The 24698-nt window shown below is 36.4% G+C and overlaps 1 protein-coding gene across 10 annotated transcripts in view; it reads right to left on the reverse strand.

The window, feature by feature from the left end:
- LOC123869709 (CUGBP Elav-like family member 1) overlaps positions 1–24698 on the reverse strand; it is a 474478-nt gene that overhangs the window by 108042 nt on the left and 341738 nt on the right. For all 10 annotated transcript variants that reach the window (XM_045912710.1, XM_045912704.1, XM_045912701.1 and 7 more), the window contains one exon: positions 20144–20226. In XM_045912710.1, the coding sequence (XP_045768666.1) occupies positions 20144–20226 (83 nt within the window). The remainder of the gene's footprint in view (positions 1–20143; positions 20227–24698) is intronic.

Consider the following 24698-nt stretch of genomic DNA (forward strand, 5'->3'; position numbering starts at 1 on the left):
GGCGGCCATTTTGAAATCTTTATAATTTTTTGTTGTAGTGTGAAATTTTCAACTCTCTACATATTAGGGTTCATGAGGTACAGCCCGCTGACAGATAGACGGACGGATTGAAGGACAGACGGATAGCGGAGGCTTAGTGATAGGGTCCCGTTGGCACCCTCGGGTATTGAACCCTAAAAACTCCGTCTGGCTTTGATGATAATGAATCTAATTATTATGACTTAGATAGGCAAGATATCTTTCGCTAAAAAAGCTATTTTCATGCTCGGAAATTTTTGATTGGATATGAAATTACTACCTCGGGGGTAAAAAGTCCGTCATTAGTATTAATAACTTACTTTTACTCTAGGATCTAACCTGTGTGGTTTTCATCAACGAATTTTGATCAAAGTTACAGAAGTATTTCGAAGAACAGAATACAACTGCGAAGGTTTCCTTAAAATATTTTCTTAGCAGGCACAAACAAATAAACTGACAAACTTACAGTTTTATAATAGTAGAGACAAGGGAAAAATAGAACAAACAGGTTAGTGTAACTCCAATCTGTTCAGGCAGTTGAAACAATCAGCCCTTTTCCAGTTCTGGAAGCAGCGTGCAAAGAAGACTAGCAGTAATCAATTCATCCCTCACGATTTTTATTGGATATAGATAGATAGATAGAAAACTTTATTGCGCACACAACATGAAATAACCAAGGCAAAACAAAGAAACTAACAACAATTGTATGCAAAGGCGGCCTTGGAATTTTTGCTCTGGAAATCATTGAATACCAAAATTGACAGGGATGAAAATACCAACCAAAATGCAACGTCTCCCGAACTGTTCTAAGCAACTTTATCCCAAAGTTCTAAAAGCTTTAACTGGGAATCGAACCCGCGTCATTTAGTAATTGCACCTTTACGTCAAAGTTGCTAATAAAGCCCCGCTATTATTATTCCCAAACTTCACTAAAGCAGATATAATGAGCTCGTATGTATGAAGTCAACTTTACATTGATTGGGTACTATCCAGGATATTATCCTAACGAGAGTTGGGGGTCTCTTGTCTAGTCTCGCGAGACCCCTCAAGTTAGCGCTGACTCGGTATTCCATTTAGTTCATTTCACATCGCATGTGGAGGGGTCATGGTAATTTGGTTTATAATATAAAGTGGCTACGTGATTCACATCGCTTGGGATTGTAATATGAGTTTTGATATCGAACCCTTCGTAATATACATACATACTACATATTGAGAGTAACAACTAGCTCATAATATATATTATTAAGTTACTAGCTGTACCCAGCATGCGTTACAATGCCACTGTATTTTATTAGTAAATAAAATTTAGAAAATATTTCAGTGACGTCATTCGGTACTATCCTAGCAAACTTTAAGAGCTTTAATAGATTCACCAAAAAGTTAGAGTGCTCACTTCGAAAAGTATACTGTATTTTTAGAGAAACTCCGTATCAGAATTGCTTCTTATTATGCATGTATTTGGTAAGCTGTCGGAAGATGCCTTTTAAATTCACTTAACCCGTCATTTTCTATCACAAATATTGACTGCTAGTTCACTTCATTCGTTGCATATTGGTATCATGGAAGTTGATCCTTTGAAAATACATTTCCCAGCTCCTTTGCATCGGCGCTGAGCAAATATAGCAAGCCTTGAAGCCTTCAAGGTTCCTTTGTAGCTCAAGACCGGGTACTCTCAATAGAGACGATATTCCGATATGTTTTATAGCAGATCGCAAATAGGTATAGAGGTCCTTACAACGGCATGGGACCGTGAAGAGAAGATTTTATTACTTTATCAATATAGGATGTTTTTCAGACATTTGAAGAATTGTTTGGAGTAGCAGTGCGCTTTCATGCAGTTGCTAGCAAAATATCTATCTGACTTGAGTCTGTCAAGCATTTTGCTATCAGTGTCAAATACAGCACGGAACATTAGCACTACTTTCAAGGACTAGGTTGGGATATACTTACTTTTAAACGTGACTAAAAAAAGTAATCTTTGCCTGTACTACAGTTATTATCAGCTGTTAAAGACCGTATATGACCGTATAGAATGAAAATTCTGGATATCTTAGGGCCAATTCACACTAGAACGGAGCGGATAAAGTAGCGGGCATAAGCTAATTTATTAATACATTTTTACTGAAATAATGCACGTATTGACACATAGGCAGCAAGCTATAGCTACATCCAGCGTTATAATAGTGATCTGAGCTAAAAAAGGTTTCAGTGATAGCACTCAACTTTACTTTGCAATAATGGCTATGATTAGCAGCACCATTTTCCCAGGAAACCTTAGCAGCTTAGCTTACCTGATAATTCGCTTAAGAGCTGCGAAGGACTTGTAAAGTACACTGTCCTTATTTCACATTCACATATGGCCTATATAAGTCGTGTAACGCTAAGCTACAAGAGGCTTATCGACTTAGTGTGTTCGCATCTTAAGATCGCCACAATAGGTACTAGCTACGAGCTTAGTGTGGTCACGTCCTAAGATCGCCGCAAGATGTTTCCGGACGAGTCCATTAGAAGGGGTAAAGGATGCATTAACGTGATGTATAGTCGTTTATAACTGGGGATTTGGGTAGCAAGAAAAAAGGAATTTTTGCAATCATGTTATTTTATGATGATACTATAGGCTGTTGCTTGCGACTTCAAACGCGCTTAAGTATAATATCATGTTTTTAAATCTATCTATCTATACATATAAATAAACTTGTCCGGACTGAGTGATCTATCGACGCACAGAAACTTTAATATTAGGTTTTTTCATGACAGAATTTCCAACAGTCCTAAGTCTTCGTGAGTACCTACCTAGTTCACAAGGATATGATTTTTGAATCAATCTGAAATCGACGACGGATAAAATTTGGCGTTATATTATAAGTATTATACTTCTGAAAATAAAGGTATTATAATTAGTAGAGATCTTAACGTCTTTCTTAATAATTACTATGCAAAAACGTTACCAATGATACTTTGTCTGTAAAAGTGAAGTTTAAAAATGTTCACTTTAGAGTAGTTAATAAATATTGGATTTAGCGTTTGCTGGTTTTTTTAATAAAATCCGTAGAACAGCGTTTGTTATACTTATTCAATCCTGAACCTAAATCAACCTAGCTCCAATAAAACCGTTTATGTGTAAAAAGAATGGGCACGCACAATCAAGATCAAAGCAAACCCTTTTGCTCCATACAGCATTTTTACAACGGTCCCGTATTGTGTAACACGAGAAATGAAAATGTTACCTTCGTTATTTCGTGTCATAAAGTCGGGCAAGCAATTTACTCGGTAGTGGTGAACTTTGGGTTGGTCTGCGCTGACCGTTCCTTCCAGTTCATTGTCTTATCCGGCGCGCTCCATCAATCATGCCCGGGTCGGCGAGACCATCCGGATAAACGAATATCATGATATTTATGTGCGTAGTGCGGTGAGCAAATATTTGGATAGACATCGTTTTACAAAAATCCCTATGAATTTTTATGGGTTACTCTGGTCGGTTACTCTGGTTCTTCTACAGGTCTCTTCAGTTTTGCTTTGATCAAGTCGAGAAACTCCGAGCATAGCTCTCTCCATCGCCCCCTGAGTGCCTTTGAGCTGATTCTTAAAATCCCTTGTTGTATAGAAGGGGGCATTAATTATCCATACTTCCATACTAATATTATAAATGTGAAAGTGTGTCGTCTGTCTGTCTGTCTATCTGTCTGTATGTCTGTCTGCTACCTTTTCACAGCCCAACAGTTTAACCGGTTCTGACGAAATTTGGTACAGGGTTAGCCTATATCCCGGGGACGGACATAGGCTACTTTTTATCCCGGAAAATCAAAGAGTACCCACGGGATTCCTAAAAACCCATCCGCTTAACCGATTTGTATGAAATTTGGTACCGAGGTAGCTTGCGTCGCTATAATTGACATAGGAATTTTATCCCGGAAAATCAAACAGTTCCCACGGGATCTTTAAAAACCTAAAACCACGCGGACAAAGTCGCGGGCATCCTCTAGTATTACATATACAAGGAATCAAAAGCTTAATTTGATTGCTTGCTTGATGACTGACTTTTCCTGCATGTTTAGCAGTGGGAGAGCGGGCGGTGCATTTTGCATGCTGCATGTTGCACCATGCAGAGTTGTCCGTTTCAACAGATTGTAGTACATAAAATTAAGCTTTTGAATCCTTGTATTACAAATCTAAGACATGTATATTAGAGCTTTCTGTTTGTTTCAACCATAATAAAATTCTTGTCAACTGACAAAGCGGAAATTTCATCAATGGCTAATGGCTTGGGAATACAACTAGACCGTTACCACTACAAATATACATAATATGTGTATCGAAATTATTAATTATGTTTCTGTGTATGACTAGAGCAAATAGTTACATGTAATTGTTTATTACTATCGGATATCGACGAGAATCAATTGCTAATAGTTTGTGCATATTTAATGTTAGTGTGTGTATAGTATAATATATGCATACAAGCTTGGGCATCATAATCGCCGTATAGAATGCAATTTCTTCTCTCTCTCTTCTGGCTTTACAAAGATTAACCAATGTCAAGTTTGTAGTTATTTGTAACAAGTTAGTTAAAATATACAAGTATGGACCCCGTCTGTGCCAGCGCTAGCCGACATACGCACGGCACCCCCTTAGAGCGCTTTCCAGTCAGTTTTAACAAAAAAAAAAAAAAAAACACTCCAAAAAGGCAGAGCACGCCCGCCAGCCAACACCAACACAGACGAAGTCCATGCAATTTCTTGCAAATTGTTACAGAGATGTTACAGATATCTTCTGTGACAATATGCCCCGAAAAAAAAAATTGAGTACGCAGATAACTTAGTAGTTTTTCCTATTAGCTGTTCGTGTGAGTTTTGTTTTTGTTAAACTTGTTTGTTGCATGTTTGTTGCGCTGTAGTTATTGCACCAATATAATGGCGAATGCCACGTCCACATCCAGTAGACTTAATTAATAACCAGTATTTTGCATATGTACTACCTTGCTATGTGTATAATAGGGTATTTTACTCTTTTTTGAAAAGTGTCTCAATTTAATCCTAAGGTGATAATTTACCACTAGATTTTTTTTTTTAAATTTTATTCAATCGATAAGTACCAAAAAAATTCATTTAAATTTTGCATTTTAAATTTTCGCGCGCAAGTTGACGAAAACGGTAGCTATGCTACCTAGACGCCATGTTATGACGTCATCGGGATAGTAAACTAAACTCACAGAGTAGGCAGGAACTAGAGATCACAAAGTGGCACAGAGTAACTTTTGTCTGTAAACTAGATAGTAAGCTCACAAAGTACCTATCAGTACCTCCTAGAGATGACAGATTGACACAGTAATTTTGTCTCTATACTAGATTGTAGTCTGTGATAATAATAATTCTAAAGTAAACAACAACAAGCTGACGCGGTGATAAATTATTAAATTATTACAATTTAAAATGACAAAATGAATGATGAATTAAATGAATGATATAAAATTATTTAAATTTATTAAATTATTATAATTTAAAATTTATTTCAATTTAAATTTTTAACTGTTTCTTGCTAATTTAAAATGTGTTATTATCCATATCATTGGTGTGTCGTTCCTGAATGTAAGAAAATTGTCTATGGTTCCCTTGTTCCCCATACATTAGGCTAAAAATATCGTTCCATAACACGCTTGTTGATGAAAAATAAATGACTAATGTAAAGAAAAAAACCATGTGCCTCACGCAAAGATGAAAAGTATTTTTAAATTTGGGAGCCCAAACTATTTAATCCATGCATCAGTAATCCCAAATTCGTGCAGTTCGATTCTTAAACCGTTTGTACTGTGGTCATGCAATTAGAAAGGGAAGGATTTACTGACATGATGACGTAGTAATATGGCGGGTACATAGGCGGCTAGCGGTTCGCATAATTGTTGCACAGATAAAAAAAAGTGAAAATTTCGAATTAAAATATAAAATTTATTTTATAATTTTGTGAACCGATACTTACACTTCCCGTTTTCTTATTGCCTAAACTATCGTAAATAAATATTTTTAGATCATTTCTCACTAGGTGTAAAATACCCTATTGCAGTCAGTCTTGTGGGCTTAAAAATAATAACATGAAGGCGTCGTTGGCCAGGTGATTAGATCGTGAATGACGAGGTCGAGGTCCTGGCTTTCATTTTCAGGTCAGGCCATAAATTTAGATATTGGATTCTTTTGTTAAGAAATTTTCAATACTAGTTAGGAAGCTGGTAGTGTGTTACCTTTGTACCTAAGAGAGCATGAAAGGATGTCGGTCTACGATACTATATCTACGACATATAGGTACTATACACTATTTATTTGCCTCTAATAATGGTCATAACTAGGAACATACATTCTCGGAGACGCCTTGCGGTGACCTTAAGACCCGACCACACTAAGCTCATAAGCTCCTTGCAGCTTAGTGTTACAACTCGCTTATTGTAGCGCTACGTTGTAGCGGTTCGTAGCGGTCTACTAAGTAATACTCGTAACTTAGGGTTTCGTAGCAGCGAAAACTTACTTTCTGTTACCCCCAACCACGGAAGTAAAAGATTTCAGGGTATATTTTGTTTGGTTTTGTGAATTATAAGCTTTAATATGAAGTCCTTTATTTTAATTTATGAACTAGCGCTTGCCTAAAAGATGCCTTTCACTCTTGACTCTTGTACATATTACATTTGGAAGAGAAAACTGACGTCAGAAAAGCGTTCCATAACCTTGCGGTTCATATCAGAAACGAGGAGGCAAATCGCTTCGTGTCTACTCTACTTACTGATTTTGACTACTTGCGTCCTTGCTCCGTTGCGGTGTGATTGAAGGACAAACCAACAAACAATAACATTTTCGAATTTGTACTATGGAAAAATTTGTGATAGAAGAAGAGTAATTCTTTATTTTACGAAAAGATTTTTCAAAAGATCGCCATCGTAAAACTACGACCGCACAGTAGGTAATATCGATGGCGCGGCTCGAGCCGGGAAATTGAGAGGTTACCTCGCTTGACCCAAATGCACCTTCCCGCCGCCTTGTCTTATCCGCCATACATCATCCGAGATAGAACTACCGCCCGCACGCTCGCAAAAAGCTTTGTGAAATTGAATCTAGGTAACGGTCTATACCTACCTACCTAAGTATATAGGTAAGGGTTATGTAAGTAGTTCACACCAAGCAAACGTATACCTGCAGTAGATCCATTTTGTTAGGCTTCTTCGAGTGTCTCGTATGTATTATTATAAAGGCGAAACTTCATGCGTATGTGTGTATGTGTCTATATTTGTTACTCCTTCACGCAAAACTACTGGACGGATTTGGCTGTTTAGAATGGAAATAGATTATACCCTGGATTAACACTTATACTACTTTTTACCGATTTAAAATTATCGACATACCTGTTATATTGTTATAGTATTCATCACGCCTGCATAACTATCAATAGATCTTCTCTTATTTGATAGTTCTACACTTATTTCAACTTGCGTTAGATGCATGTGGTAATTAACCAGACTATGCCTATACGCATGCCTCATGCTTTCGTTCCAAAGATATTATAATGACATAGGTGGCAAACAGGACTATTGATTACAACACATGATAGACTGCTAAAATCATACGACCCCTTATAGTGAAAAGACTATCCGCATTATAAAACAACTATTATTTTCCTTCACAACATTACCAGGGTAGTATGAATTACAAAGGGGTCGTGACATATCTATCATAACGTACGGCGGGCGAGATAATGACCCGCAAAGGTTTGTCCGGGCGCGGCCGGGGCGACCTTCCAATTTCCTCCATTGTACGATTTTATTACACCATCTACATGACAATGATAGAGATATATAGGAAATTTCACGGGTTCTTGTGCTTAAGTTATCAACCATTCGGAATTCATTTTTAACCCCCGACCCAAAAAGAGGGGTGTTATAAGTTTGACGTGTGTATTTGTGTATCTGTGGCATCGTAGCTCCTAAACTAATGAACCGATTTTAATTTAGTTTTTTTTTTGTTTGAAAGGTGGTTTGATCGAGAAAGGAAGAAATTAAAAATTAATAGCACCCCCGACAAGTGAAGATTACAGTAACTAGAAAAGAACTGATAACTTTCAAACAGCTGAACCGATTTTCTTGGATTATAGCTAAGAACACTCACGATCAAGCCACCTTTCAAACAAAAAAAAACTAAATTAAAATCGGTTCATTAGTTTAGGAGCTACGATGCCACAGACAGATACACAGAATATACACACGTCAAACTTTTAACACTCCTCTTTTAGGGTCGGGGGTTAAAAAGAAATAATTTCTTCATGTCATAGTCGTAGAAAGATTTGTAGCAATCGAAAGAACTAAAAATTTTAACATATGAACTATTTAATTCACAGCCGGCATTTTAAAATTTTTGCGCACAGCAAACAGCAAATATAAATTTTCATATGAACAAATAATATACCTGGCAATATATTTTGTACATGCATATATTTAGGTAAATAAACCCATAGAAATAACATCCAGTTACGGTTGAAATCAAATATTTGATTCGGTCCGTGTATGTTTTGTTTCAATAAAGGTAATCAAACCGGGCTTTAATAAAATATATTCCTGAAATTGATTGGAATACAGCGTAGTCGGATGACATATAAACTGAAAACACATTTTATTAATGGAATACTTATTTTTTTTTGTATCGAAATAACCTGTTTATACAAAAAATATTAGCTGGGAAATTTTTCTGGATTTATGATAAAATTTCTAAAAATGTAGAATGATATTTTATTCACGAAATATGTAACCTATTTAAAGTGATTTTCTAATCTTAGATCTATGGTCGAACGATGTAGGGTTTGTATTTTATTTCATTGTATTTTGTATGTCATCATCATCATCATCATCTTATCAACCGATAATAAATAATCTTCGACTCATATTTCACCGGTTTATATTTTAAAAATCGCGTTTCCTCTCATAGCTCCAGCATAACAACAGTACATACTTAAAGCATAATTATTATCCCGTAGTGAGTAATCCCTTAGTAATCGACGTTGTCAGAAAACTACCAGGTTCAGACTTGGAAGCTAGCAATTAGTCTCGGGGGTGTAATCTTCTATTGATTTTAGATCTCAAGTAGAATGAGTATAATTTCTTGTTTAATCGGACTATTCCGAGAACTGTCACCTATACCTTGAGTAGGTAGCTTCTGGGCAAGCGTACTTCCAACCTCATCATTGCTGTCCATGTAATATGATCATCGTGAGCCTAAGTAATACACTTAATTGGTTTAAATAACGTTTGAGAAATCTTTAAAAATCCAAGCAGTAATGTCGCGGTAAAAACCTAATTATGCATAAAAAAAAGAAGAAAGGACCATTCTCGATGCAAATGATTCAACAATATGTTTTGGTAGGTACTTACCAATTTATTATTATATTAAATTGAATGTCAACTATCACACTAATATTATAAAGGCGAAAGTTTGTATGTGTGTGTGTGTGTGTGTGTGTGTGTGTGTGTGTGTGTGTGTGTTTGTTACTCCTTCACGCAAAAACTACTGGACGGATTGGGCTGAGAATGGAGATAGATTATACCTTGGATTAGCACATAGGCTACTTTTTATCCCGGAAAATGAAAGAGTTCCCACGGGAATTTTAAAAAACCTACATCCACGCGAACGAAGTCGCGGGCATCAGCTAGTATCACATATTTGAAATGATGTTAGGTTAAACGGAAACAATTAAAATAATGTTTAACCGCAGCGCAAACCACCAATATACAAACATAGGAGACTCCCTTTTAATCATGATAATAACATGGTGACATAACATGTATGATTTTGAATTGAATTGAAATTCAATTTTTTTTGGCTATACGTAATTATCGTCAAAAGAACATATTCATTAGAATTCTCTTTTAGTACACCTTATATAAAAGTTATGTTACTTAGCTAAAAACCTCGACGCCGCCAATATTATACGTAGTTTAGAATTTTTTTCTTTTCGTTGGCACGACACATTGTTAGGTTAGATTTTAAGGCGTTATTATTGTAAATGTTTAATGTTTAACATGTGTTGGATCAGCATAAAAATCTATTTCTATTCTATTCTTTTTATTTCTGATAATTCCAATCTGATTTAGTCTGAAAGAGCAGAAATCGGAAATAAGTTTTTAATAATTTCATTACGATGGATGGTCACCCTACTATTGAGGTATTCAGTCAACGGCTTATTCTCGTAAGGCTGCCTATCTTAATGAAGACGAAAGGGTTGAAGTGGGACCTGTTTTAGACTTGGGGTATGTTGCAAACTTGTTGGAATAACTGCCCATGTCTCACGGTCTGATTGAGATATTGCGGCTTTATGGGCGACAATCGACAATCCTCATCCATCACACTAATATTATAGAAAAGTTGAAAATTTGTGTGTATGTGTGTATGTTTGTTACTCTTTCATGCAAAAACTACTGAACAGTAAGAATGGAGATAGATTATACCCTGGATCAACACATAGGCTACTTTTTATCCCGAAAAATTAAAGAGGGACTCTCACGGGATTTTAAAAAACCTTTATCCACGCGAATGAAGTCGCGGGCATCAGCCAGTACTTAATACGTAATAGTAAGATGCCGTGTAGAAACCAAAGGAGTATGGGTTTAATGAAAACTGCCATACCCCTTCCAGGTTAGCCCGCTTCCATCTTAGACTGCATCATCACTTACCACCAGGTGAAATTGCAGTCAAGGGGTAACTTGTATCGGAATAAAAATGTATAAGTGTAACATAGGATTCTAAATAAATCCACTCGAGTAAAGCCAGGGCAAGTCAGCTTGTAAGCACAAAACTACTTATTCTGGAATGTTCTGAAGGATGTCTTAGAAACGATCTCGGTCAAAGAATTCGGATTATGCCGAAGGGATTCGGCCCTGTCATTATTTGCATCGACATTCCGTCCTAATAAACTATCGGCATTTCAACCCTACGTAGGGAACCCTATGACCACTTTCTTTGTCCAAATTTCGAAAGGAACTTTCTATAACAGTGGTGGAAATTCTGGATTGTTAGATAACATTCTACAAAATTCTTTTTACCCGACTACGGCAAAGCCATAAGGAAAGGGTTATGATTTTAGCAATCTATGTATGTAGGTTTGTATTTATGTGTGCTCCACCGTAGCGCCTAAGCTACTGAGTCGATTTTGGTGAATGAGATGTCAATCAATTCGTTATTATTGGCATTCAAGTTATATGGACTAAGAGCCAGCGCATGTCGGACCTTCGTCATTTTATAAAAGTGAAAGCTTCTCTGCGTATTGTCCCCAACACAGGGAGGAACGATCAGCGATTTTGAGGTTTGGATTATGGTGGCTTTGGGAGATAAGACGTGATAAAGCCTCTATCATTAATTGTATGGGATTACGAAACAGAGAGCCCTATGCTAACTCCTCTCCGTGGATAGTACAAAAAAACTACGACCCTCAGAATTCTAGCTCGCCTCGCGTATACCACTGAACCATTGAGGTACTATTATGAAGTAGTTTAAATCTTTTCCTAGTGTGAACTTACTTTTCTTTGTAAGACAAAGTTCTAGACAGTATGGAAAGGAAAAGTAAAAAAGTCCAATAAATAAAAAGTTCCAGCGTATGTACTTTATTAACTAGAAGTCGTACAACTTTTCCCTAGATAAGTTTAAAACGTTAAGCGATGGAGAGTTTGTAGGGAGGTGTATTTTATTTTATTTTTTAAGAGGGGTCTCTCCGTCACTCGCTTCATACAAACATAGTTCCAATTTTATTTGAATATTAAGCAACCAAAGTTCATGTTTTGCAGACATATTCACACAGACACACAGACACAGATATTAGTTTCTAAAATATGTCTGCAAAATTTCATGGACTTTAGTTGCTTAATATTCAAATGAAATTGGAACTACGATTGTATGAAGCGAGTGACGGAGAGAGCCCTGTTAAAGGACCTGATAGAGGTATCCAAGTGACACTAAAGACTATTAGTGGAGTTAACGAAGCATTTTCGTCGGAAGTAATCAGAAACAGCTCCGGTTTTGAAGTTTTTTTTTAATTTTTGTTTTTTATATATTATTTAAAATCAGAAACGTTTTGAAGCGGGGAAATAATTTTTAATATTTTTTAATCCATATGTATGATATTTATACATGAAGTCCTGTAAAACGTTATCTTTTCTTTGAGAGGTTGTAGAGAAAGTCAAATGTAATCTTAACCCAAAAAAATAATATTTTTTATATCGTTTAGAAAATTGCAACATTAAATCGTTTTAATCTGTAGTTCTCTGTACTAACTAATTTTTGTGATGGAACCATAAAAGAATATTCATTAATTCATTAAAAATGCATGACTAGTTGCCCACCATTAATAAAATAAATCATAACAATATTATAATTTTGTTAGAGCTTTCTATACAACTATTCAACTATAAAACTATACAATTTAGTTACCTCTATTATATTTTAATAATACAATGTAGGTATAATAGACCTTAGCCCGAATCTCAGAAACACCAAAGTAATTAATACATATTAATTACTCCAATATACTCGATGTTTGCAACATGTGGGTATTCGTAATATAAACTCCTACTCCTATTTTCAAACGGCTTTAAGTTTCAAGTAATACATAGGGTTGCCAACTTATCAGAGAATAAATTATATTGAGTTAATATATTTATAGAAAGTTCGAAAACATTATTTTACTGTATAACAGAGTAAAATGTAAAAAGCCCAAGATACGCGCTGCCCGGACAATGATTTGTGTTTCACCGTCTTTGTTCGTTCGTTCGTTTTTATGTTTCAATTTTTTCATTTAGCGGCTCTTAAATGGCAAATAGCCCAATAGCGCACTAGCGGCCAGGCCGCCGCGACCTGGCCGCTAGTGCGCTATTAGGCATAGACTTGATGAGATATTAGAAATGTCAAACTTTGTTTCAAAAATGCTTGACATACACAAACAACATCACAATTTTTAAAGAGAAAATGACACCTATCTATCGACAAATATACAAAACGAATAATCTCGCGCGATGAGTTGTTTAAAAAATACTGAAAAAAAACCAGATCTTATACAGCCATTTAGATAACAGTTTGCTCAAGACACAAACTCAGATTTATTTAAATTTCATATGGGAAAACTTGTGTCACTGACACTTCGAACTCTACCACCAGTTCAGAAAGCAGATTTCATTTTCAAAGAGCTGAAAATAACTTTTGAATGGTTGACAACCCTAGTAATAACAAGTTCCATTATAAAGGCGCCGGTGGGGGCCGTAAGCGCCAAGTTCAGCGCGCTTCATATATCGACATCGGAAGCCTGGCTATTAAAGTTATTGGCAAGGGATTGCAACTCACGTCCTCCCGTGACGCTAATGGCTAAGTGTGTAATGAAGAGGTTATACAATAAACCACGATAACGGATATCGGTGCTCAATTTAATGAGTTTTCTTCTTTTAATGCACTTACAACTAAGTGGGCATACTACCTTGTATAGTGGTCTGCACAGGATTTTAATTCAGGGGAGGCATTTGTTAGGTAAGTTCTTATTTTCAGGCTGAACATAATGAAAACTGAGCTTTCAGCTATTTCAACTTAGGTGAGCAGTGCTCATATGTCAGCAAGCCACTGCTCGTTAAGCCAACATATTATTGGATGAAAGCTTTCGGTCAAAAATGAGTAAACTCTTTAAAAACAAACTTATAAAACGTTGGCACTATCCAAGTTACATTTTAAGACGGTATAAAAAGCTGGGCTCCTCAGCCAATGTAACCCCAAAACCACAGTTATAACATAAATTCAAAATTTAAAAACCCCCAACACAAAACTCTCTAAAAAGTAAATAACTTTCAAACGGCTAAACCGATTTTCTTTGATTATAGCTAAGAACACTCTCGATCAAGCCACCTTTCAAACAAAAAAAAAAACGGAATTAAAATCGGTTCATTCGTTTAGGAGCTACGATGCCACATACAGATACGCAGATACACACGTCAAACTTATAACACCACTCTTTTTGGGTCGGGGGTTAAAAATAACACCTTTCAATTTTTCTATCTGTCTAGTATTATAGAGCCAAATCTATCTTCTAGTCTAGAATGTCTTTCAAAATGCACGTCAAGCCATTTAGAAAAACTTTCTATCAAATAAAAAAGTGGCTGAACCAAACCTATAAATAATAATGAAAAAGTAAAACAAAAAAAAAAATAGAAAGTTGATGGCAAAATCTTTTATACATCGAGAATGGTTACTTAATAAATTAAAAAATCGCATGCCAAGGAGCTATAATCATAAATTTTTATTGACGTTCTCGATTCCAAAATAGAAGCGTTTTATTTCATGTTAATGTAGAAGACCTTGAGTATGCAATTTTCAAATGTTCATAATACCTATATTTTTATTTATACGTAAGATGGTGCCTACTCTCGCAGACAGCGCATATCTATTACCAACTTATGTCCACGATTTGGTCCGCATGAACTACACCAAACCCCTATTTCACACCCTCAGGGGTTGAATTTTCAAAAATACTTTCTTAGCGGGTGTCTACGTCATAATAGCTATCTGCATGCCAAATTTCAGCCCGATCCGTCCAGTAATTTTAGCTGTGCGTTAATAGACCAGTCTGTCACCTTTTCCTTTTATTGTTTGTGATGGGTAAGCAACGTTGACCCAAGTCGCTCACTGGAAAGGTGACCGACTTCGCTTTTTTTGTTTCTTCCGTGCCTTAGCAAGCGTGGTTAGTCGTCAGTACTATCTACCAATGCACAGCCTAAACCACTCGATTTAACAGTAAGCTCCTTTTACGATGTAGGTACTAGGAAGGATTTTTGGAAATTATAACTCTAAAGGGGTTAAATAAGAGATGAAAATTTGTATGGAAGTCGGCGGTTGCGCAACTGCCTAGATAGGTAGATAGATCAATAGATCAAGACTTTATTGCACACAAAACAAGAAAGAAACCAAGACAAAACAAGAAACTATAAACTAAAAACAATTGTATGCAAAGGAGCCTTATTGCTTAAAGCAGTCTCCACCAGGCAACCTTTGCGATTTGGAAAAATGAGTGCATTCTTTCTTTTGCTTAGATTAAAACGTGTTTGTATAACGTTACTCCTAAATATTTTTCATTACGGTCTCAATATTACCGAACATTATTTTAGGAGTACTTCCCAACCCCAATTATTATCGAGACAATCGAATTATATGATCGCAGCATCCGAGTTCTTGACTTTCGCATTTCCAGCGGTAATTAAATTCTATCGTACCATCGTGGTTGTTTTTATAGATAAATTCCTATTCTTTGTTCGATGGATATTTGACGCCGTCTCAGGAAAATATTATTCTGACGAAAACAATACTCTTATCTTTTGTAAATAAAGTCATTGAAACCTGAAGCACGCAGATAGATATTAAGGTCAAAAGTCAAATTCTAACAATCACTACAATCAACGGCGAAGGAAAACATTGTGAGGAAATTGCATGCCTGAGAGTTCCCCATAATGTTCTCAAAAATTTATGTGATGTAGGTATGTCAATCCGCACTTGGCGAGTGTGGCATTTAAGGAGAGATTTGTACTCAGTAGTGGCCCGGTAAGTGGTTGATGAGAATGATAAACAAATTCTATAAAATATTCAGTAACAAATCTATGGCCAACGTCTTTGGTCCACGACTTTGTCCGCTTGGATTTAGGTTTTTAAAAATCCCGTAAGAACTCTTTGATTTCCCGGGATGAAAGAAGGCGATGTAACTCTCCAGGTCTTTAACTATATCGTTATTATGTCGTGATTGAAGGAAAACTAACAAACACACACCAAACACACTTTTGTATAAATATAATATTAGGATGGTAGACATGGGCCAGAACCACAGAATGCAAAATATGTACCTAATAGAAGGGAAAAGGAGCTTGAATTTTTTAGTATTTAAACTTAAGCAACGACTTTGGATGCTACATAGTATTTTCACTATTCCGTGAGTTCTCCATAAAAGCACTATTAAGTATACCGAAGAAGGTACTGTATTCTGTGAAAAGTCGTTCAGTTTACTTCTACGTCAAAGTAAGCACCAATTACTTCAAGATAAGAGATTCCCCTTTCCACATTCCGGCATAGGAATGTTTTTGTTTACACAACCTGTTGATGCAACCATAACAATTTTCAATACCGGGCGCAAACGATACCGAAAAACATCCTTGTTGGCGCCATCGATTGTTACCGAGACAATCGAATTACCGATTCCACCATCCGAGATATCGAGATATCCCGCTTCGGTCGTGACTTCGGCGATAATTCAATTCTATCTTATTACCGGGGTCTCTCCCTCGATTGATTCCCTTTTTTTCTAGTCCCAGAGTCAGTCCTTAAATTAGATATCGTTGTTCTAGGCTTTTTGTTTCTTTCTCAGATTCTCGGACCTCAAAAATTTATATGACTTTAGTTTTTCAATTTTCACAAGTTGGAGTTAAATTAGAACAACTACAAAAATATAAGAGTCAAGATGCTCGATGGAAAGATACCAAATCGTTTGGGTTTCGTTATATTGGTAGGTTTTAGGAAGGCATATTGAAATCTAAAAAGAAAATATTTGTAGCTATAATAAGCAATTTCTTTTTCTAAGCCCAGAGTCAGTGTTGAGATTATATCATTGTCAGGTTTTAAGGGGTCTTTAAAATATTAGTTTTCTACTACGACATTATATTAAGAGAATACTCAGTCCTGAAGTAAAAAAAAAAAAAAAATATGGCAGAAATTCTAAAGATTTTTGGTGGGAGGATATGAAGACATAGTAAAATCCAATATACATACTATAATAAACATGCGACATTATAAATAAGCAAAGGTGGCTATACCAGTCGCTTCCAACTACGAATTCAAATAGAAACTTTCAATAGAAAAAGCATTAAATAATTACTCTACGATAAGAAATCAACACCAGTTCCTAACCTATTTGCTTCAATAGCAGGTAAAGCGGTGTTTGATGTAATTGAGGGTAAATATTTTTGATTGGTTCAGTGTTGGTCGGTACCTAAACCTATTTATACATTCTTACTTATAGGTCAGGAACTTAATTATCGCGGGGCTCCTTTGATATTATGGGGTCAACCCTGGGTCATCATAATCAACCCATTTCCGGCCCACTACTGAGAACGGGCCTCTTCTCTGAGTGAGAAGGGTTTCAGGCCATAGTCTGCCACGCTACGCTGGCCCAATGCGGGTTGGCAGACTTCACACACCTTTGAGTACATGGAGAACTCTCAGGCATGCAGGTTTCCTCACGATGTCTTCCTTCACCGTTGAAGCAAGTGACAATTAATTGCTTAAAACGCTATCATTTGCTGCACTAGAGGAACCGCCAATATGTTGCCGGCCTTTTAATTCCAAGATTTTGTCCGTAGGCACTAAATAGACATTATTTTAGAGAAGAATTTGCATTAGGCTTACAATCATTTTCCGAATCGTGGGATATAAATAATGAAATTTGAGGCCACTGAAAATTTGATAACTTTGAAGTTACGCGCCTCGGCAATTAGTAGGGATAAAGGGCGCAAGACTTAGTTTCATATAAAATTTAAATAAGGATACCACTGATGTACTAAGTTCTAGATATAACTATTCGCGTGAAAATAATTCTGTAAAAGTGCCTTAAACTTAACTTTAACTTAAACTGAATTTGCCTTTATACAAGATTAACAATCTATTATTAAAGTTTGCTCCTGCAAAAAGCATATTGTACAAACTAGATTTGTAGTATTTTATCAAGTGGTGAAACTGTTACTAAATAAATTAATGTGAAGTGAAAAAAGGTAATGTAATTTTTTTTTCTTTGTTAATATCGAAAGTGCCGAGATAGTACAGACCTACCGACCGTTGAATATGGCATGTGTATGTAAGTAAAAGTAAGTTTCTCACAATCAATATAACAGATTTTTAAAGTGTCACAGTTAAAGTTTATGAAGATACAGCTGTGTATCTTTTGATTTCTATATCAGTGTGAAGAACGTTTGAAGTTCAGAGCAGAGCATTCAATCTATTTTCTTTATACCTACTTAGTACAAACTACCTGTCATTCTGCGAATAGGTATTATGTTCAGTTTGGTTACGACTTAAGCCCTAGATTTAAGCTGATATAATTCTGAATAGCTGTGTACGTTTCTATCACTTAATTCATGAATTTGCTGACAATATTAAATAAAGTCTCAATAGCTCAACGGTTATAGGAGCGGACTGGATTCCGAAAGGTCAGCGGTTCAAACCCCACCCGTTGCACTATTTACTGTCGTACCCACTCCTAGCACAAGCTTAACAGGGCTCTCTCCGTCACTCGTTTCATACAATCGTAGTTCCAATTTCATTTGAATATTAAGCAACCAAAGTCCATGAAATTTTGCAGACATATTCTAGAAACTAATATCTGTGTCTGTGGTGTTTTAGATTTTTCTAAAAATGTGTAGTTTTAAAATTACAGGGCTCAAAGATTTGTATGAAAATTTTTAAGACCGCGTAACTTTGAAAACGAATATTTTAAAAGAAATCTGGAAAACCACAGACAGAGTTAGTTTCTAGAATATGTCTGCAAAATTTAATGGACTTTGGTTGCTAATTATTCAAATGAAATTGGAACTACGATTGTATGAAACGAGTGACGGAGAGAGCCCTCTTAACGCTTAGTTGGAGGGGAAAGGGGAATGTTAGTCATGATTAAAAATGGCTAATATTCTTTTAAGCGCTTAATACATAACTAAAATAGGAATACTTACAAGAATTTATATTTCTCGTTTCTCTTTAAGCTCGCGATTTTTCACTGTATATTGAATGTTTGCAAGTGTGTAAACAGCATAAAAGTATAACGGTTGCTTCACACGGCATGCGATATCATGCGCCACATCTCACCTTTGTATAAAAGGAGTACTGTATATTTAGTATGAGAATCAACAACGTTCGATAGAATTGGAGTGCCGAAAGGAATAGCATCAGAGTAACATGAACCGAAATTACCTTGATTTAAAGTCAAAAATTCATTACCATTGATTTTAATTCCACAAAGTTTCAGCGCTATTTGTTCAGCGCTGGCTGAAGATCTATGAAGAGGAACTTGTGCTTTAAAACAAGGCAATTGCGGTCCATTTAACTTTTGCTTTAACGCTGACGCCCGAATTCTATCAACGTTGGTGAGATATAAAATCTCATGATAAGCATTACTGCTTTACCTTTTTTTTTTTTTTTTGCTAGGCCGCCTTTTGTACATAAATCTATAATGTTATTTATATATTACTGTCTTGTTGATGTACAATAAAGAATATCTTACTCTTACTCTTACTGCTCGAGACTTGGAACCAATCTGACGGTCACTTCGTTGTAGATATTATAGCCAATGATAAAGTGTGAGTGTATGGTATAATACGTCTGAATACAATTTAGCTCGAGAGTAAATATGTTGTACATTTTTAAAAGGTTCTAGGCACGATCAATCGCCAATAAATTGGCGTAAGATTAGCGCCTGATATACCTAGTCGTAGTATAGAAGCAGGCGTTATTTTGCGGAAGTCCATGATATACAAGGAACCAAAAGCTTATTTTGTTAAGGTTTGGCGGATTATAGCAAAATGAGCTTTTGGTTCCTTGTATACCTACTCGTAGCCATGAGTATGGAGCTATCGTAACAGCCGTAGGTCAGGTAAAAAGCTCTCTCAAAGACAATGAAGGGGATATCTAGTGTCTACGCATAGTTTTTCTTCGCTATAGAAAAGTACGTATTACAACTACTTTCCGAGAGCGCGGGAAGCGAAATATCAACCGACGTTAACGTTACAATAGCAGTGGTGTTACAAATAACCCCGCTATACATCACGTTGTACTACGAAACAAGGGTTTTTATGTAGTATACTAAGACTTATATACACTAGATGGGTCATTTCAAACAAAAAAAAACTTGAAAGCCCATGTGTCATACTAAAGCTAGCATTTTTGTTTGAAATAGTCCTTCTGAACGTACTAATTTAGTTCAATGCTATCAAATAGATCGATAAATCATCCTCTGCGTAGATCCAAGGTCAGAGTTCTTTTTACCTGACGCCTACTGCACACAACATAAAATAAGGGGGAAAATCAACATAAAACGCACTTACCCCGCTCAATGTTTTGATATTGTGCAAAGCGTCCTGCGCTTTCAAGGCCGCTTTGCGCGTGAAAAACGTCACAAAACAGCACCCTGCAACAGAAGCGCACACTTACATAAACGTGACACCAAACACAACGGACATGGGGGCAGCCTAAATACGAAGTGTCACGATCACTGTTAGCGTTAAGGTGGACTCTCGAGTCGAGCGTCTGTGGCGACCGTGGCGCCGCGACAGTGACGCTACGACAGACCGACAGATAATGTTCTACGAAAATGTAAAGGTGGATTAAGACCAACGAGCGATTGCTCCCTGTATCCTCAGTGTGTCAAATTATCTTTGGATAAACAAAGGCCGAGCATTCTTTCGTCTCTGTTTATTCAAGAAGAACTTGTCAGAAAAGTGATAGAACGAGCATTTGCTCGTTTGGTCTAAATCCACCTTAACGTCATTCGAGCACAATGACACTAGAGGCCGCGACAGTATCGCTGTACTCGAATGACGTTTCTTACGATTCCATAGTACATTAATTTGCACCAGATGCTCGCTCGAAATTCCACCTTTACAGTCACGTTAAGAAAGCCACACACATAACAACAAACAAGTGTAGGTTTTTAAATAAACAATATTTGTAGTCCGTCATCAAATGACAAACGTTTACTGCTGGACAAGGTCTCTTGTAGGGACTTCTACACGCCAAAGTCTTGCACCGCCTGGATTCAGCAGCTCCCTGTGAGAAAGATGGCGTCTGTCCCAAAAAGACATCAATGCATTAATGCCAAATTCATCGAACATTACGTGTTGCCAGTGGTGTTGTAATATGTTTGACGTTCAAATTAGAAGTGAGGAGATACGTAGAGAAACCGGAGTCCAGAGTAACTGATGTAGCCAACAGTACAATGGGTGGGGTACATAGTTGGAAAAACTGGTAGACGTTGAGCTCCCAAGGTGCTGAAATAGCTGGAACTGGGAAGTGTGGGCTATAGTGTTGGCAGACCCCCCCCCCCCCCCCCAATAGGTAGACATGGGACAGAGGACATCAAACGATACTCGCTTAAAATTGTTGAAGTTGGTGTTGAAGAGTGAGGCTCAAATATAAGGACTGACACCTCACAAAATTAAGCTCAGTTACCCTCACCCTAACATTCAATTTGTATTTCCGAAATATCTAGTATCTTTGTCATTAGGTATGTAGCTTCCAACATTCCCTGTTTCAAACAATTCTGTTCTTGTCAGCTCAATTATAAATCCTTTGGCGTTGAGTTTACAATCCACGCCTCGACTGTTCAAACGCTTCACATTTTTGTGGTAAAGTGCTGTCAATGCCAAAGGCTGATATCACAGAGTAAGTTTAGTTCACTCTGGTAAATAAAGATTAATATATGAAGAGGTTTGATGAGACAGCAATCGTTTGGTAAGTTCGGAACAATGGAGTGACCCTAACTGGCCTACATAGTTAAGACCCTAATGTTGAAAGGTCGTCGAAATCGTGATTTACTATGAGATCATAGGTATTGGACTACTAATTCTCTTTATAATGTGATACTATGGATATAATATTGTAATGTACGAAGACTACAGTTTGCCTTGTTGTCTATGGTTTCACTTAGTGTTCCGGCGAGCTTGGCTGGATGGCCAGGTTCTCAATATCGTCGGAATAGTCGCCAGTTATATGGGTTATTGCGACCGATGCAAAATATAAGGGCTCATTTAAGCAGGTTCTTGAATTAGCAGATAAAAAGTAAAACATAGCCAACGAGACACTTTCCTAATTTCTTACACCTAGTCATTATTACATACTATCAACCTTTGTTGTAGACAGGTGCTATTTACAGATCAACACGTACGCAATTAGGTAAAACATGTAACATACATCGTTAGCGACAATACATTGAAAATCACAATCCGTGCTACGAATATTAGTAATACTGAAAAAAACGACAACTTTTGAACATATTTCACAAACAGTGTACGAACAGTTGATTAAAAATATGCTTTACACCGAATCTTTACTTTGATCAGACATTTAAAACTAGTTGCCCGTTCAGTGTAGTTTTGATGACAATTCTGAAAGAATTCTTCAGAATGAATCTCCTCTCAGAATGAGAAGGGTTTAGACTGTACACTACGCTGGCCAAGTGCAGATTGGCAGATTTCACACATATATTTTAAGAACAATATGTAGAACTCTCAAGCATGCAGGTTTCCTCTCGATGTTTTCATGATATGTTAAAGCGTATAACTACTGAAAAGTCTAAAGTTCGTTCCCAATCTTGTGCTAGTACACAAAAAGTCTAGATATTTATATAAAGGATTGTTTTATAAAGATTTACACCGTAAAGGTTCAAACACATTACTGCGTTGTGGTGTTTCGTGATGAAGGCGATCTGAGTTAAACATTTTGTATGGAGATTGGAGATGTGTCTGCTAGTTTGTCGTCACGCTGTTGCGTGATGGCGCCTGTGGTGATCATCGCAGCAGAGTAATTTGCGACTCATTAGAATTAGTACCTAATGTTTGTAGTTGTACCTTAAACCGGAGGCATTATAGCACCATGATTCATAAATAAACAAGATTATGAATAAAATATGTTAACTCAACATACAGAATACAGATGCATAACTTGAAAGAAACAATCCTTTTGATTCTTTTATGACGCTGCACGTATGCAATATAGATAAGAAACAATACAACCACTTGAATAGTACACGGGGAAAGGCATTGCGCGTAAAATCAAACAAAGGCTTCTATTCCTCGCATATTTGCATGAGAACTTACAAAAGGAGCTTTTTCATATAAACGTGTAACAAAGCAACAAAAATGTCAACATTCTGTAACGTGAGGGCTTTGTTCCCGGAACAATGATGGCCGACACGTAGAGTCGAATCCCGGGGGAATATTTGATTAAGCTACCTAGTTCTGGTGACTTGCCTAAACTTCGGTCGAATTGAGGCTAATACCGCGTGGGATACGATAGGTAGTAAAGCGTGAATCAAAAATATATGAATACGATTATATCCGCAATTTGAATGCGTCGTTAACTATCAACTCGAGTGAATCGCTTCTCGAACTCCCGGGGAATTTGCCTCACTATGTTCGAAGCTTAATTCTACCTCAAGAGATTATTTTATAAAGTTTAAGGCTCAACTTTGGCAATTTATATTACAAAAATTGGCATTTTTTTAATTTTCTCGATCGATACAATGAATCTCGGATTCAGTTTAGACAAGTGTACAACCATCTTAAGAGTGCCTTATTGCGAATAGTGGAAATAGTAAAGATATATCGCTTGAGGCTCTTTTGAAGTTTAACGTGTTGTGAAGCCACCACAACAAATAAGCTAAAATTTTCGTCAAACAAGAGAGTAATAATTTCAGTTTCCAGAACAATGAAGGCTGACATATAAGTAATTTTGTACGAAAAATATGTTCTTAGTAGATGTTAAGTTTTTAATTAACTTTTCTCAAGCTTATTACCCCCCGACAATACCTAACTCAATATTTCAGAAGCTCCTTTAGATAGGTGGGTACCTACATTAAAAGCTTCAATGTTCAGAAGGCAGACCTTTGCCATATTTTCAACACAATATTTATTACTTTTCTAGGTAAAAATAAAATTAAAAGTAAACATAATCTAGGAGCAAAATATATTCGACTACCTACGTTACACGAAAATTTATCACGACATTAAATTCAAGAGAAAGCTAATCTTACGTTCAAATAAGGATGTAAAAAAATCTTTTTAGACCTAAATTGAAAGTAAATTTAAGTTAGTCTGGGATTTAATATTCTCTTCATGTTTTCACTAGATTAGAGATGGCTTACGGACGGCTTAGTAATGTTTTTATTTAACTTTATTTTAATAAAAAGTAGTATAAAAACTGAGTGTTAAATAACGGATTTAATTTTTATTATTTGCATAAAGCAAAGTATTGCACATGACTGATTGGTCGTTGCTATTGCTGAGTGATCTACTATTAAATCCCGCTATGTATTACTATAATATGAACACGCGGTTTCAATCATCGTGAAATAAGTGAAAACCTGTAAATCAGGGTGCACAATTATTTCACTAATATTAAACAGCATTGCCAGTTTAATTAAAGTCACACATTTAATTAAGAACTTCACAAACATTTGACTATTTCAAAGGCCGTTTCTAATCAATACCTATTAGTCTATACAGTATGTTTTTGTTGGGATAATACACGTTAACTAATTCGCGCTTTGTGATTTATCATGCTACGGAAATGAGGCTGTATTTTACCGCTACTGGTTTGTTAGAACAATATCACAAATAGGTATTTTTAGGGTTCCGTACCTCAAAAGGAAAAACGGTACCCTTATAGGATCACTTTGTTGTCTGTCTGCCTGTCCGTCCGTCCGTCGTGTCTGTCAAGAAACCTATAGGATACTTCCCGATGACCTAGAATCATGGGCAGGTAAGCAGATATTATAGCACAAGTACTGGAATAAATCTGGAAACCGCGAATTTGTGGTTACATCATTAAAAAAAATTTAAAATGTGTTTCAATTTTCAAACTAAGATAACTATACCAAGTGGG

The sequence above is a fragment of the Maniola jurtina genome, chromosome 11 (genome assembly GCF_905333055.1).
Source record: "Maniola jurtina chromosome 11, ilManJurt1.1, whole genome shotgun sequence".
Classification (NCBI taxonomy): Eukaryota; Metazoa; Arthropoda; class Insecta; order Lepidoptera; family Nymphalidae; genus Maniola; species Maniola jurtina.